At 37.2% G+C, this 17,331-nt stretch overlaps 1 protein-coding gene across 1 annotated transcript in view; it reads left to right on the top strand.

Moving 5' to 3' along the window:
- The first annotated feature begins 2,854 nt into the window (after positions 1-2,854).
- Positions 2,855-17,331, top strand: part of actn3 (actinin, alpha 3) — a 39,267-nt gene continuing 24,790 nt past the window's right edge. Inside the window, exon 1 of the mRNA XM_015375490.1 lies at positions 2,855-3,183. Coding sequence (XP_015230976.1) covers positions 3,049-3,183 — 135 coding nt within the window. The 5' untranslated portion in view covers positions 2,855-3,048. The remainder of the gene's footprint in view (positions 3,184-17,331) is intronic.

Consider the following 17,331-nt stretch of genomic DNA (forward strand, 5'->3'; position numbering starts at 1 on the left):
TCCTGATATAGATACAAGTTATATTGTATGGTTGTGTATTCACATATATATATGCCTTTTAAACTGTATTTCTGAAAAAATGTTTCTTTTTATTTGCATGCAAATTATGAATAAAAACTTTTTTCCATCACAGTGCCTGGATGATTCTTTCAGAAGGAATAATTAATATAAAGTATATATTAAGCATCTGTTTTACATTAAAGCAGTGTGAAATAAGGTATTTCAGCTGCTGTAAGTGATACACAATTCCACACCTGGTTTACAGGAGTCTAAATGAAATGTATATCCAAATGTATTTATACCGACATTGTTGTGTTGTAAATACAGATTTTGTGTGTAAATTTTGCTTGCTTGGAAAAATGGTGCTTAGTGTTGAATTGGAATGAAAAATAACACTTTGCTTTCCATTTTTTTTAACAAAAACCTTAAAGTGTGATGCAAAACTTGAATTTAGTCACCTTTATTTCCCACATAACATTCAAACACCGAATTAGAAATTATGGTGTAATTTATATTTGTTATCCACTCTGCATAGATATAAATAGCTCCATCTTTGAACAAAACGGATATCACAAAGTGTCGCAATAAAATTTCGATTTAATTCACGTCTGCAATCAATAGCATGAGATAATATCTGCCCATTGACTCCCTCTTAAAAACACTCAAATTTAGTGTAACACATTTAATTTTTTCCATTATAACATGGTATTTAAATTAATAACAGCATTCTGCTTGTAAATAAAAGATCACCTGTGTTCACTATAATCTGTCTTGTGAAATTCAAAGTAAAGGCACGTCTTAATGATGAAGACGGATAGAGCATTTTATTTTATTGATGTTAATGGATGGTTGATTATTTGATCGATGAATGGCAACACCCCCTAATGAAGGGCTTATAGTTTTGTATTAAACATTAATGAAAAAGCAGCCTCATAAAGAATACAACAGATGTGGAGAGGTATACACTGAGAAAAATAACATTTACTTAGAAAAAAGTAACTTTTTCTACATAGAAATTCTTTTTATATCAAGAAGAGTTAAGTTAACAAAAAAACTCAACAAAAAAAAAAATTCTTAACAAAAGATTTACTTTGGTTTTGCTAGTACTTTTCACAGAGAGGCAACCATGCACACCAAAGGAGAGTCAAGAGAAGCCAATTAACCTGACAGTCGTGTCTTTGGACTGGGGGAGGAAGCCAGAGTACCCAGAGAGAACTCAGGCATGCACGGGGAGAACATGCAAACCCCTTGCTGAGAGACCCACTACCCGCGATTGAACCCAGCACCTTTATGCTGACAGTTCTACAAACTGCAGCCTACAAGGAAACAATATTTTCTATTTCTGACCTAAACATAGTCGGGCAAGGAAAAAAGCACCAAGTTTCCTGACTTAACTTATTTTAATTGTTTTGCTAATACTATTTGTAAGATTAATTTAATGTACTTATCTTCTGATGGATATAGATTTACTAATTAATTCTAAGTAACATTTAATAAAAGGTGTCATTTTGAAGTAAAGGCGCTTACATAGCTATTGGGAGTAAATTTATCCAGTTAATATTTACAGGACCAAAAAGTCCCTCTTTTCAGTGCAATTTGAAGATTTCAGAAAGCAGCGGCAATCTATCCATGGTAGATCTGGATGAGCTGCAGAGATTAACAGCTCAGGTAGGAGATGTTTTTTTTCCTATGGGAGACCTAATTAAATGATGGACTAAACATGTGGGGGAAATCTAACACTTCACTTAGGCTCTACCACATCCTCCTCCAGGTTGGTGGCAGCATCTCTTGTGTTTCTTATCAGCAGATGGATTGAGAAAATAAACACAGGGAAAAAATTCCTAGTCGTAGTGTAAAAAATAAAATACTCAAATACATCGTTCTTTTAAGATCTTTATTGTTGATTGAAACACCTTATATGAGTGTATTTTTTTACCAACAGTCCAATGAACTATATACAGTTATTAACAGTAATTAAAAGTACCACTGTCTGCTTTGCTATTGGTGTCGTGTTTAAACGGCTCACCATCGTGTTGAAATCTGCCATGTGTTGGGGTACAAATAAGGTCCAGTCAGCCATCTAAACATCAGGTGGGTTTTAAGAGGAATTTTTCACACCATTGCATATGCAATAAGACATCCCATACTTAGTCCATAATTCCGAAGGGGACCTACCGTCCTATACCATAATTGCGTCCTATACCATAATTGCAAAGGGGACCTACCGTCCTATACCATAATTGCGTCCTATACCATAATTGCAAAGGGGACCTACCGTCCTATATCATAATTGCGTCCTATACCATAATTGCGAAGGGGACCTTCCGTCCTATACCATAATTGCGAAGGGGGCCTACCATGCAGGCAGGACAGTGACCCACGAAGACCGACTTTGGACATAGATATTATCTATCTATCTATCTATCTATCTATCTATCTATCTATCTATCTATCTACATATAAATAGATTTATATAAATATATATCCATATGTATTTCATAAATTGAGGAACATTTTAGTGAAAATATCTTTATTTTTTTTTTTTTAAATTTCAAATTCCAGATTTTTCTTGGGACTCTTTTTTTGTAATGTTTCCTCTGAAAAGCTGCATGAAGCTAAAGAGGCCTGGGTTTACCATTGGGGATCATTAACAGCGACAGGTGCATTACAAGGGCCATAAACTCCCCCGTGTTGAGAGGAGGTGTGATTGACACACAGCCACACCACTCACAATCCAGTTATCTCCGTCTGCAGGGGATCACCCCGCCTTTCAGGCCCTTTTAGGTCCAGAACCTGACACCCAAGATGTAAGGTCCCATACTTATTGGGGTGCCGTCACGTGTGCCACTTTTGACCAGGAAAGGAGCACCGGTCAGCAGGGTCTTCTGTTAGTGGGAGCACCACCTTCGCACAGCCACCTCTCACCAGAGGAGTCTGGTCTCCGCAGTCCCTAACTGCCTCTCCCCTCGTCGTGGTCTCTTGTGCTGATCCTATTTTTTGATAATATAATCTGAGGGGGACTTGTGAAGTCCTAACAGAGGCGGAACGATGACAGCTATCGAAAGCCAAATGACATATAACAGCTCCTATACGATCCAACATGAAGAAACGTATATGACCCAGGAGGACGACTGGGACAGGGACCTGCTGCTGGATCCTGCCTGGGAGAAGCAGCAGAGGAAGGTAGGGTTGGATGTGTGTCCCCCTCCCCTCCCTTTGCAGCGGGATGGGGCCTGTGCTGCTGTGCGTAAATACGCACAGATTTGCGCCTTGCACTTATTTACACCTAACTGAGTGGTGTCTCTTTGCATGTTTTTGAATTTTAATGCAGTTTGCTTAAAAAAATAAGTTACAGTATTGCCTTTTTATTTTTTTTAACAGTACAATGTGACATGATTCAGCTGCGCCTTGTGGTCTTCCAGCACCTGGCACTTCAGTGGGCAGATATTTTAGGCCGTGGAACTTTCTCAGTGTTGTCTTTCAGTTACCCCGGAGTGCCTTACAGACTGTCTAAATTTAATACCCACCCTCTCATTTCACGTTTTTGTTTCTTTTAGAGACTTTAAGAGTGACATGTCAACGTTTTACACTGACCAAAATACAAAAAAGAAAACGGTTTGAGATGTAGACCAAAAAAATATGATATTTTGTGAATGGGACCTAATTTAAGCATTTTACCAAGATAAATGATCAGCATTTCTAATCAAAAAAAGAAGTGGCATAAAATATATGAAAAATAAAATTCAATGACATATATTTAAATTAATTGAATATTGGATGGCTAGCCATTATTTAACTGGCTGACCACCAGTTACCATGGCAACTATTTCTTTTTACAGGTGTGTATGATGAGTTTGGATCCCCTATTCATCATATGCCTGTTTTATGCTGTAGGCCTAAAATTAAAGTTGACTTTAACTTTTTTTTTATTTCCTCCTAACTTCCCGTGTGTGTGCTTGATGTTGAGTTTGCTGGTTGCTACCTGGTCTCCATGTTTGATGGTTCCATTCCTGTAGGAGGGACCAGATCCTTGATCCACCCATCAGTTCCTGGAGTCCGAGCTGAAAATAGCCTCCCGGTGAATCATTACTCATGGTTCAGGAAATACCATTAAGGTTTATCTAATCAACAGAACAGGGCTTTCAAACAAATAAAACATTTTGCAGCACAGACTTAGTTTCAGTTTTGTTTCAAACTCACCTGACATCTTGTTGAATTTAGTTGGCATGTCCAGTGTCCAAAGAAATGTGCACTTCTTTAAGAGGTTCTTTAAAGCAAGGCCATTTTTAGGGTAAAATTTCTCTAAAATTTCTGTCTTTCCATCCAATTTATGTCACAAGCAACGATAAAACTAAAGCATTTGATGTCTCTGTAGAAAAGCTAAACTATATTTTGAAATTGTACCAATATAAGTGGTTCTAGATACAAATCTTCAGATGGTGATACATTTGAAGATTATGGACTCTAAATTTTGCATGGCTAAAAAACATGATCTAATGTATCTTAATGGTGGATTGTTCTTATTTATCCTTTGAGATAAATAAAGTATTATTTGAATGTAACTTGAGATTCCTCTTTAAAATCAGACATTATCCTGGTAAATAAGAAAAGTTAATATGGAATGCCTTTATCTTTTTGTTTTCATGTATTCATGTGATTTTATTAGATCCATTTTAAAGATCATAATGACCAAATATTGCGCCTCATTTAACTCTGCACAATCTTTCAAATACTCTCAGTACTAATCTCTAAAAAGAGAATGCAGCTCCAACTTAAATGAATGGCTTTAATTGATAAGAAATCATTAAATCAAATTGATTCAACAAACATTTTTTTTGTTTATAAGCTGCTAAGATTAAAACAATAAGTTGAGCAAAATTAGCTCTATTGCTTGTTAGCAGTTGAAGCAATTCATTTAAGTTGGGGCTGTATTTTCTTTTGCATATTTTTCCAAAGAAATAGAGACTAATATTTTTATAATCACAATTTTTGCGTCATTACAAAACATTAAGATGAGTTGTAAAATAAAGTTCAAAATTTCTAAGTGGAAATTTATATTTTTATTAAGTTTTAAGTCACATAAGCTGATGTTTTAATATTTCACATTTGAAACAGTAGTTAGACCTCATGGGTTCTCAGATTAGAATATTAAAGGACATATATTCATACAAGAGTAGTTTGATTTAGTTGTGTTGTTGCCATAAAGAGCTGCTGGTGCAACAATCTTATTTCTTGATGCAAATTTTAAGTGTTACATGTTTTTTGTTTTTTTTTTAACTGTAGTGAATCTGTAAAAGCTTCTATCTGTTTAAAATGCCCCCCGCCTACAGAGCACAGTGACAGGCTGAGAGACCTCAACAGATGGTGGTATATAGACCTGGGGTTGGTTTCACCAACCTCCAAATAAACATCATCCTAAAAATACTTTTTTAACTTGCTTGGCACCTAGCTCCCTCTCTCCTACCCCTCCTTCCTTCTTACCTTCACCTTTAACTTCTCCCTTTATCATGTTGAACACTGACATACTCTACAGTTATTGAAATATCTCCTCATGTATTGTCTTATAATTGGCTCTGAGTGTTAAATCTCTATTGCGAAGCTTTAGGTGTTCCCCTTGTGACCCCCCAGGGGAACAAGTCATGGTACTCCACGGCACTTCTCGGCATGTCAAATCCAGCTTAAGGAGCTGATATCAGCCCGTATATATAGCAAGTGCATCATTTTGCAGTGTAATGAATATGAAAGGAAAGCCTTCCAGCACCTGTTGTCCCTTCAATCCTTGAATTCAGTGGAAAGAAAAGAAAGCTGACCAGTATTTGATGAGGTAGTAAAGTGTTTGTCAACACACAGTGATGTCGAATCCGATACCAAGCATCAGAAAATGACGCACGCTTGGTAATGTCCGTGCCTCCCAATTCATGCCAGTTGGTTTATTTTTACCCTGAAGCGTCTCTTTTAGATTGCACAGTGCATTTATCCGTGACTTGTTTTGGACAAAGAGTTCAGCGTAATAGGAGTTGTGAAAAATTGCGCGAGAAATTGCATGTGGTAAAAGATTGGAGGTGATGAAAGGATGCAAGGATGAGATCTGAGTGTGTCTCCTCTGAGCAATCTTGTTCATCCAAAGCAGCCGAAGTCCTGGAATTAAAGAAATAAAAAAGGAACCCAATTTAAGCAGAAGCAAACAAGGTATAGAAGAGATGAAGAACCCCCAAAGCTTATTGATGTCTGACTCTCACTGATACCGAGCTGCTGCTGGAGCACATTTGCAACAAAAGTGATGTCTTGAAGCATAATCAATATCTCTCTAAAGGCAAACTCTCACTGAAATGCTCAATGCAGACAGTCTCTTTGTCTTAATCTGCCATCCTTTTAATTTGTCATGGTTTGTGTAATACATGCAATTAGTAAAGCCAGATCTCAACACACCCGATAAGTTCATCAGAGCGAGTGAAGTCATCTTCTGTTTCACATTGTTCAGGAGTTCAGCTGTTATCCTGCTAACTGAACGTCTCGCTGCTTGGTATAGCCTATGCTTGCAATAACCTAAAAATATCCATTACAGAGTAATCAACTGTCTTAATGGCTCAGACCTGCCTGTTGAGACAGTGAATGCTAAGGGTGAATGCTAAAGCACACATTCAAATTGGTTTGAGTTTAAATTAAATACAGGAGATTTTCAATTATGGTCATAACTGGTTACATAATGAAGTTTGACAGGATTAAGTTTATTTTTACAAAAAAAAAATTAAAACTCATGTAACGATTTCTTTCTATTTCAAAAATGCTCCAAATAATTGCAATAAAACAAATTAGAATAGTTTTATAAGTAGTATTATTTGGACTCTTATAGGTGTGCTATTATGATTTAAAGAGACATTAACCCTCTATTTAATATTTCCTATTCAATATTGTTTTGTCAACTTCAGATATTATTCCCCTCTTTAAATAAATCTCATTCAAAAGTCATTTAACATTTGGCTTTCGCTGAGTGCGATGAAAACAAAAGAATCAAAGCCGTCGAAAGGGAGTGATTATTGTTACCTTGTCGTGTTTTTTTTCATTATATTCAGAAATGTGATACTCACAGAGCATCCGCTCAGCCTGATGTAATGCCCCTCTGTGGTGTGTAATTAAATCTGTGCTCATTTAATCTCATTTTGCACTCAAAACAGCTCGCCCTGCTGCGTAGAAGCCCTACAGAGTTATTGATCTATCATCCAATGCGGCACCAAACAACATCAAAGATATCGATCCTCTTCTTTTTATCCTGGGAGAGCATAATGTGTTGCTATTTTCCCTCTTTTCCTACTTAATGCAATGATGGCTACAAGTATTTCACCTGAAGAATTTACAATGAACAAAAGTAGGGGGTCAATTTTGCATGAATCTTCTTACCTCTATAATGAATTATTTCTTACACTGCAAAAAATTGAAATCCAAGTCAATTTTTCTTAACATAAGCGTATTTTGATCAGGTAAGTGGAATCATAAACTAAGGAAATAAGACAATTTATATTTAAAATAAGTTAAAAACAACTACTTTCCAAGTCTCCAATCGCAAATTTAATTTAAAGTGTATAAATATTCATTCCACTGGCAGATTGTCTCATTTATCTACTCAAATTAAGGGTAAACATGCATAATTTAAGACATTTCACAATTTTTACATAATTTTTGCAATGTAAATGATTTTTATCTCATTCTGAAAACAACAGAGGCCATTTTATCTCCTTTGCTGATGTGTTGACGAATTATAGTTATTATAAATAACCTTGTCTGTCATTGCGGGCAAGGATATCATGTTTAAAATATTGATTTAACAGAGAAATGATCAAGGAGAGAGCAATTAGCATCCTAATTGGTTAATTTGCAGTAATGGTGCAGACATTCCAGGACTGATTTCTTAGATTTGCTTCCTATATACGTTTTACATCTGGGAATCATGAATCTGTCTCTCAGGCAATACCAGGAAGTCTAAAGACAGTCAAGACAGTGTTAACTACAGGATTACAGGGGTTAACAGTAATGCATTATTTTTTTCTTCAACAGGAATCTAATATTAAGCACTTAACCGTCAACAGATGTATGATTTCATGCAGACTTTGATGTAAAATGCATCTAATGTAGCCGTAACAGCAAGCAAACTGCCAGCCTTTCTGTAGCTGCATGTAGAGAGCATCTGTATGAGGGTCCAAGTAAGTGGAGAGTCAAGAGTCCGTGCAGTCAGATCAAATAGCAGTTGCTATTCCAGAAGTTGTGTCCATGTAGGGAGCCTTCTATAATCTGCTTTAGTGCAAGCACTGGAGCCCTGAGAGACTGTAGAAAAGGCTAAGGAGAAAATATGGCTGTGTGACATCTTCGCAGTATTTTTTACAGGCGTGTCGTTGGCTTTTATTTTGTGTGAGTGTGTGGGTTCTGTTGCAGGGTTTTTTATGAGGATTGGGCCGCAGTATAAAAACAGAAAGTTCTTGCAAGGTGTTGTAATGGCAAAAGTCGACACATGATACACATGATACAGTATCCATATGGTGAAAGTAGCACTGAGTGATGACTGATGAGTAGACAGAGCGGCCATCTTTCTTCGATTAGAGCATTTGTAGATCTTTTTTTTTGTGTCTAAACTACCGGTCGTCTTTCTTGGCGCTGGAGAGAGAAATCTGAGACTTGATTTTATTTTGAAGAAATAAACAAGCATGTAAAGAACCAGATTAAGCTTTAAAAAATCCTCAGAACATCATCTTACATCTAAAGGATGTTAGAGTCATATGTACGCTTAAGTAGTTCAGTTTTCTTGCATCGTAATCAAGAGTGTTGCTTTAAAAAACAATGATTAGTTTTCTAGGCCTATACATAGAAATAGAAATGATTGCAGCCTTGCAATAAATATTTATAGGATAATGGGAACAGAACTAATAAAATAGAATCATATGCATTAGCCACAAAGCATTTAGACAATTAGTCATGTTTTATATTGTCTGGCATTGCATTAACTTACATTATTAACAATAGTCGTCAATCATTTAGAGTCTAAACACTTTGGTCACAGCAGGGAGTCATTCAGCGAGGATGAAAAATGCTACGATTTATAGCCATTTTTTGGCTTAAATGAAATAAGGAAAATGTCTCAGTTTCATGTTGCTTTATACAGCCTTAGATTGGTTTCACACACATGTCTTTATTATCAAGGTTTCTGATTTAGCTGCCCCTTAGAGCTGCCTCCCACCAATGACCAAAGTCAGGAAACTTGCTGTGTCCTTAACTACAACCGTCCACGTCGGTTTATCCGTCTGGATTTCGGGGATCATTAAATGACAAAAGATCCAAAATGCTGCTGCCGTCAGCAACAAACCTTGGTGCTCACCTTCAGTCTCCGCCATCAATCACGCTGCCTGGGTAATTCAGCTATTGACTCGTGTAACAAAGAAGCTAAATGCAGCATTAGAGCGAATAATGGAAGATAAGGTTGTTAGGTGTGAGGTTCTGAGTCTGAATCAAGCTGAACACTTTTTCTTTGCTGAGAGAAATGACTCTTGTTATAAGCCTAACAACCCCCTTGTCTGCTGTTCATGTTGTTTTCCTTTTTTTAGAGTTTGCTAAGAAATTCTGTGCCTTCAAGATGCCAATTTCTTCTGGTATATTAGGCAATTTCAAGTTTTAAAAAATGTCAACCTGACCACATCTCTACTATCAGTTGGTGCTTATCTTCATATTGGGTTTGGTGGCATAAGGATGTACTGTATGTGAAATAAAGCAGCCTAACTTTTCAGTTATGACTTTCTGAAGCACAGAGCTTTTCCATTCATGTCCCCTTTTTGTCGTCTTTACTTTCTGGTAGGACTGAGACGGCCTGCTGAGGAGGAAGTAAACTCTTTGCGGTATGGCATTTTAATTTACCAAGCAAGGAAAGCTTGGCGCCATTACAACCAACCAGCTTTAATTGAGTTAGCTGGCTTTGCACCATAAAGGTGGTGTAACATTGACCAGGGTAGTTCCTATAAATGTTACAGCTCAGACATTTATGCATAAACAAATAAAAAAAATGGTTTAAAAATATCTAAAAAAGGTGTCACAGTGCAGCGGTGTGTTGAACCGTTCAGATTGAATGATGTCTGCCACAGATTTTTCTATTGGCCTTTATTTGACGGATTCTAGACAGAAGGTGTGTGGTGACAGATAGAGGAACTCAGGCAGCTAAGTATCACGGGTTGTATATTTAACCAGGGATAGACTAAAACGTTTGGACATGGTTTGTATGCTCTACTCCTGCCCCTCTGCCATTGATATGTGCATGAATCATCAAATTAATGTAAATGTATGTAGTATCCACTTTTTGATATTTCGCTATGCTAGGGTTAGGGTTAAAATAATTCCGTTACATGCAAATCATAACTAAACTTACTGCACATATGTGACTTTGCTGTGAAATTAACCGTACTGTTGGTAAATTGTGCAGATGCTCACTCTGTGTTGTCAACGATTCTCTCACCTCAGCATGCCAAATGCTTGAAGTATGTAACACTAGAGTCAGGAACTATTTTCTGAATTAGGCCGGGCATGCACTGTACGATATTTTCAATCGTTGTACTGTACGCTACAGCTGAACATGTACGATGAAATCACAGGGTTTAAAAGTTCACTGCTTAAGAGGCATGTTGTTATATTGTACGGCACGACGCTCTGATGCCATCTACCTGCTCACAGGTCTAAAAACCAAGAGATGGCGCTGGTCGGATGTAGAAGAATAATTCCTTTGTTTGCAAACGTGCAGTGCGTAAGGTGCAGGTAAATGGGCTCATAGACGCTTGTTACTCTGCCTCAACGGCAGGATTTGCACACAAACACCTTACGGGAGTCAACTGAATTTCAAAGATGTTTGATTTTCTCCTGACTTTACGATTCCTGATCGGTAGAAGGTAATGAGAGGCTAATCGTTCCTCGTTACCCCCTGTATACTACACAACGCAGGATGCACGATGAGGCTGAAACTCGGCCAGATCAAAAAAATTATCGCACAATCGGAGAATGGGTCCGGAAATGGCAAAACATTCTATAGTATATATCAAGCCGATACTCATTTTTTTCACCACATCAGGGAATCAACTTTCAGAACATTAAACTTGAGTTTACAAGACACTGATGACACATTAAAATTAACCTGACGCACTTGCACCCTTCAGGCTTATACGCCACATTATGCAACCAGCAACATGTTATTACACTGATGGAGGTCAGAGGGCCCAGTGGCGCCTGTGTATGGCAGCCCTGCTTCTGTCAGCGTGCCCAAGAGCAGCTGTGGCTGCAACTTAGCTTGCTACCACCATTGTGCATGAGTCAATGATTGGATGTAATGTAAAGCACTTTGAGATCCTTGGACTTGATAAACACAACTTACCATTTCTTTTAACAAACAGCTTTATTCCTTCATGTTTTGATTCACATGAAATGTTTTTTTGTTTTTTTATTGGGGTGTTTTTGTTACAGCCGATTTTGGAAGATGAGGGACAGAATAACAGCTGTTTAAACCTTTAAAGCACTGATCACACTACCATGATCCTGAAATTTAGATTTTTTTTTTTTAATCATTAAGTTTAAATATCATTAAATCGATAATACCAAACAAAAATGTGTCAATGCATTTTATATAATCTCTCGTTTAACAAGGCTTTGAAGGGAACCTACTTGCCCTTGTTATATCTTTCACATGTCACTGGAAAATGTAAATCTATTGCATCTTTTATTTTCTTTTTCATCACTTTTTTTCCCTAACATATAAATTCACGCTGCACTCAGCCTGCATGTGTTCTTGCACCTCTGGTTCCTGAGAGAAGTGAACATCTGCATACACCCACAGCCACACTGCTCTGAGCGTGACTGCATTGTTATTTTGTTGGCTGGCATCATCTAGCTGTGCAGCAGCCTGGAAACGTGTGGCGGGGGAACACAATGTGAGCCAGCCTAATAGCTGCACCATGCATCCTTCCATGAAGCTGGGGCAATTAATATGACAGTGAAGACAGATGGTTGTGTCAAAGCAGTACTGCTACAAACTGGACCAAGTATTTATTTGGTAAGTCAGTCCTCTACTTAAGCACATGTAAAGCTTAGCTTCATCACTTCTTTACTACTAAAATATTAGTATAAAATAGACAATGGGCATTATTGCTATTATTCTAATCTGAATAATAGCAGGCATGCTTTTATGTGGCAGTTATTATCCAAGACAGAGCTGTGAGTTTCCCCTTTAGATATGTGTAATATTATTAGCCTTGCACTTATTTTGCAGCTTGGTAGACTAACATGGTCTGTTAGCACCTTTTACACTTGTTCTGATTCCAGCTCAGATCATTGCATCTGCTGTATATCTCCCTGGAATCATGTACAGGGTTTACACACAGCCCAATAACAGCCCGACACATAGCTGACTAGAATAAAAGAGCAAGGCTTTTTATCCTCTGAACAATTCGCTAAATCAGAGGGTTTAGACCTGGGCCTTACTCCAGAGGCCAATGATAGTCCTCCTGTCAGCGAGCACTCTGGGTTTAAGCCTATTAATTAGCCGTGAAGAAAACTTGGAGAGAGGAAGGGGATACTTTCATTTTAGGCTAACAATTCAAAACAAACGAGGGAAAATGAAAGTCTCCTGTCTTACTGAATAGCAATAATTTGAGATTTCAGAGATTTAAACTTTTTGTTCTTTATTTCTTGTCTCAGTTTGCCAACGTTTTTTTGACCTGCAGATAGCGAGCTCACCCAAATTCATTTCTTTAAAGCAATTATGGTGTTTTTTATTTGAAAGAAATACAGAATGATGGAGTTTCCAATCTAAGCCGTTTTAGCGTCTTAAAATATTGATTAGTATGATCCATATGACTAAAACTGCAGCGTGCATGTTTATGATCGAGATCAGGGATGTTAGAATCCAATCTTCAAAAACAGGTGTCCTGCACCTTATAGCTTTCTCTCTGCTTTAACACAACTGAACCATATCATTGGATCTTTTGCACAGCTCTGCAGAACTTGACATCAACTGAGGAGGTTATTAAACTATTTAATTTAGGTGTGTTGGATCAGAGAGATTCCTAAAGGATGCAGGATACCGGCCCTTAAGGACTTTAACATTCCTCATTAGGATTATCTAAGTCTAAAGGTCTGCTAGTATTATATCCAGCTTAGACGTTGACATGCAGAAGTTTGAAAAGGATAAAGTTGGGACCTTTGCTCTACTCCTTTCAGCCCTCCTGTCACTGGCTGAAGTCTTGCTCTCTCTCACTCTCTCGCTGCTTGAATGAACCAAAGACATATTCTTACCATTAAAGAATATGTTCGTGATTCATTAAAACCCTGTGCTTCCTCTGACTTCTTTTTAAACACTATTTTGATTCAGAAAGTAGACAACTGGGATTGTCATCATGTTACATCCTGAAAGATTTGGTCAATGTAACTATGGATTGATTATTTTCTGATTTAAGTCACAATCTTCAAATGTTTTCTGATTGTATCAGATGAGCAGTTAGATCTCCATCTGATCCAAAAAGAAAATATTCAACCGATGATTATTCATGTTTGCCCCAAGGTAAATATCAGCAATAGTTTAGTAATGTGATGGTAATGGTAATGGTAAAAGCAATCCCCCTTTTTAAAATCTAAATTGTGTTGATTAATCATAGTTTAAATCGTATTTTCTCATCTTTATCATCCTTACCCGAATAGTTTTGGTCGTCCTTTGGACACGTTTCTTTATACTCAGAAAGTAGAAACTGTTCCAAAAGAAGAAGCAATAATGTTTCTCTAGGATGAAAATCTTTTATTGTTTTTTTTTAAGGAAATAATGACATTAGTTCAAGAGAATGTTTTCCACAAACATTTTAATTGTCCCCAAGTTCATGGTCCCTGGTATCTGGAGAGGCTTGTGTAGGTGTGCATGTAAAGCCAGAGCGAGGCAGAGTGAGGTCAGACACATTCCTGCATACTGGGAGCACCTGTTGTGCTCTGAAGCTCCTCTCCTATCATGCTCCTGTCGCTTTATCGCCTGTTAAAACTCCGACTGATCTCTGGGCACTTGCTGTTTACAAGGGAGCTCTCACACCATGAAGTGATGTCACTTTGGACAAATTCATTATGATGTTTACGGTCGGTTGTTATGCAGCTCTTTGCAAACATGAAGAAGTTTAATGCCAAGAATTATTCAGATATTTTAATGACGTGAATACTTTTCTCAGAAGTTAATCCACAGTCTGTGAAATAAATAAATAAGATTATGTACCATGGAAAACATTAGTATGCATACTGAGTAAAGAAATTATTAAGGTTTTTCGTCGATTTATGAAGCTCATTAGATTAGCAGATTATTTTCTGCCTGTATCATTTTGCATAAACAGATTAAAGGGTTTTTGGTTTGTTTTTTAGGCACCATTAGTTTTGTTAACACACAATAGTACACAATACATCTAGCACTTTAATGGAGTCGCTATTTGCTGCTAAGTCTGCAGTTTTGTTCCTTGATCATATGTAAATTTACAAAATAAAAAATTTAATAATTTCTAATTGTCTTTAAGATTAAATGGAATAAATTTAATAAACTCTTTTTACAGCTTTACAGCCTCTTTACAGAGTATAAGAAATTCAGATTTCATGCAAGGATTAACAGTACTGGTCACTGAGAATTAAGGATTCATTTTTCCTTAGATTTTATCTTCAAAATGTGCTTGTTTTTAAAGTGTAGCTGCAATAATATAAATTTTATAATACATTAGAGAAAAACGTGAGGTGATTTTTTGATTTCTTCAAAAGTTGAGCTGCAGCTTTGATATTATTAGAAGGAGTCGTTCCTTCCTGTGCATTGGACACATGAACTGGAGAACTGTTATTTCTCATTAGTGGTCTGCATTAACCAGATCCATGTGAATACACTGTGTATATTATAGTGTATGGATTAACCTACAGCTTTGTAAGTTTGTGCTTTTAACGTGCATTGCATAACATTTAAAACCTGTTTTTTCAGTTTTCAATGCATTATCAGTATCTAAAAGAGACGACTGAACAGCAACACATACCAAATCAAAATGAAGGTGATTCTATGCTCCATATTGCAGTTAGATAATCAGTAATGCTTGCTTAAAGCTGCCAAAAGAAGTTTAGATAACATCCTTGATGATTTTATCATGTTTTGCATGTCTTCCTGGTGTCAAGAAACCCTTGGAAACAGTGTGTGCACACATACATAAACCTAATACATCTTTTTTTTATATGGGGGCGTTGATGTGCACACTCTAAGTGCACGTTAGCAGACCTTGGGAGCAGAATGCATGGATGGTTGGACATGACTTCTGAACAGGTGTTTGACTGTAGCCCAAGTGGAGACCAAAGGGTCACTCATGAAGGTAAACTATTCTTACTCTGGTACAGAGTCATAAAAATGTTAATTATAATCAATACGTTATATAATATAATATGTGCATCAGCTTTTTAAAGTTGGATCTATCATGGTAGAGACTAATAATAGAATTACTAGCTCTTCTTTGCACAGATTATGACCATAAAATGGATAGATTTTATTTTAAAATAATTATAATCTAATATATTCTGGTTCATTTCCATAATTCATCAGAATCTGTGTCTCTATCCCAGATGTCCCAGTTCTTCCCTTTCTAAAACATTATTTTCCTGCCTTTACTGTATAGCAGCCTTCATATTTTCACTCCGCTCTGCTTCTCCCCCCCACCCTCCCACCCGCCCGAGAATATAAATGTGCCAGCTCCTAAATCTATTGAGCATGAAGCCATACATTATTAATGTAAAAGTGTCAGACAGGTCTGTGCTTAATGCAGCTGCATAGCGGTTTTAAACCAGACCAACATTCCACCAACGTATTTCCTTCATTTGATCCCCTGGCTCAGATTGAGGTTGTTAATTAGAGAAAACAGCTAGGGTGGACATTTGTAAATCAATTTAAAGACTTGAAGTGGACTGTTTGTTTTGCAGTTAGTTTATGCAATAATCTTCCTCATTAGCACATGTTTAGAGGGGGATTTATTTGTCAAAGGATTGTTTACAGCTAAGAACTGAAACTTATTGCAAAGATCACCTTGATTTTTTTTCTGGGGTAAGACTCTGCTTTGATCAGATCAGTCACAGAGGATGCAGGTAGACACACGCTGAGTCAGCGCTGTGTGTCTGAAGGAACTGGTCAACTATAGAGCAACCGTCTACTGCTTGTTTATGTATTATCCCTGCCCACCATGTTACTGAATGTAGAATGGTGAACTAGTGTTAGAATTAACACCATTACCATTGAATGAGTGTTTAGAAAATGTATAGATATATATAAGCATGGAAATTATTATTTATTTTATTCTCTTTCTAATTTGCATCTTTGATACGGGGAGCCAAAGTTTGATTCCGGTTTGCAGCAGGAAGGTAATCCGACCTAAAAGGTCCAGATGCAAGTTGTGATGTGACCCATGAAGAAAAAAAAAACATTTCTTATGAAAAAAAAAGCTACAAAAGACTGGCTCCTTATATGTTTCAGCAGTTATGTTTATGACGTTCTTGCTCTTGGCCTCAGTAGAGTATATTTAACAAGATATAATTTGAAAACAGGTTGAGATCATTTATCTAAGCTTGTGTTTGTTCACTAATATAGATCTAAAGTTGTGATCAAGTTTTTTAAATATTAAATAATACAGTTTTTATAGATTACATAGAAATTACCATCATAACATGTTTTTCTATATATTTCTATTTCAATCAAAGAGGTCCTTAAAGTCTTTTCAAAGTAGTAACTGGAGCACTATATTGTCTATAGTCTGAAGACACAACTCCTTTAACTTCCTGCGACTCCTGCAATGACGTCCTCCTGCAGCTCTGAGGGTTGCATCAGCCCTTTGATAGACAGCCGGAGGGGGGCAAGCGACGTTATCAAGAACCTGACGCCCGTTCAGATGTGAACGAGGAGGTCGGGTGTGCGTGTCAGCTGTAGTGAGGGTCAGCAGCCCTGATCTTCCTTGGGAGGGCTGGAGTTATGTCAGGCATTCAGCTGGGCTACCGTGACCTCATTTTACAAGAAGGACCTGTTCAAAAAAAAAAAGGGGGGGGGCAGCCAAGCTAAGCTAAGCTAGGCCAGACTGACAGGTGTGGATACACATGAGGGAAGAGAAGACACGATGGAGCTGTGACTTCATGCTAATGGACTGTACCACAACTACCAGAACCAGGAAACACAGTGGCAGAGAGATTAAGATGTAATAATTGCTTTAATATCAGTAATCTAGAGGTTAACTAGGAGATAAAGATGTAATAATTGCTTTAGTATCAGTAATCTAGAGGTTA

This window comes from Cyprinodon variegatus, unplaced genomic scaffold (assembly GCF_000732505.1).
Source record: "Cyprinodon variegatus isolate N-32 unplaced genomic scaffold, C_variegatus-1.0 Scaffold119, whole genome shotgun sequence".
Taxonomy (NCBI): domain Eukaryota; kingdom Metazoa; phylum Chordata; class Actinopteri; order Cyprinodontiformes; family Cyprinodontidae; genus Cyprinodon; species Cyprinodon variegatus.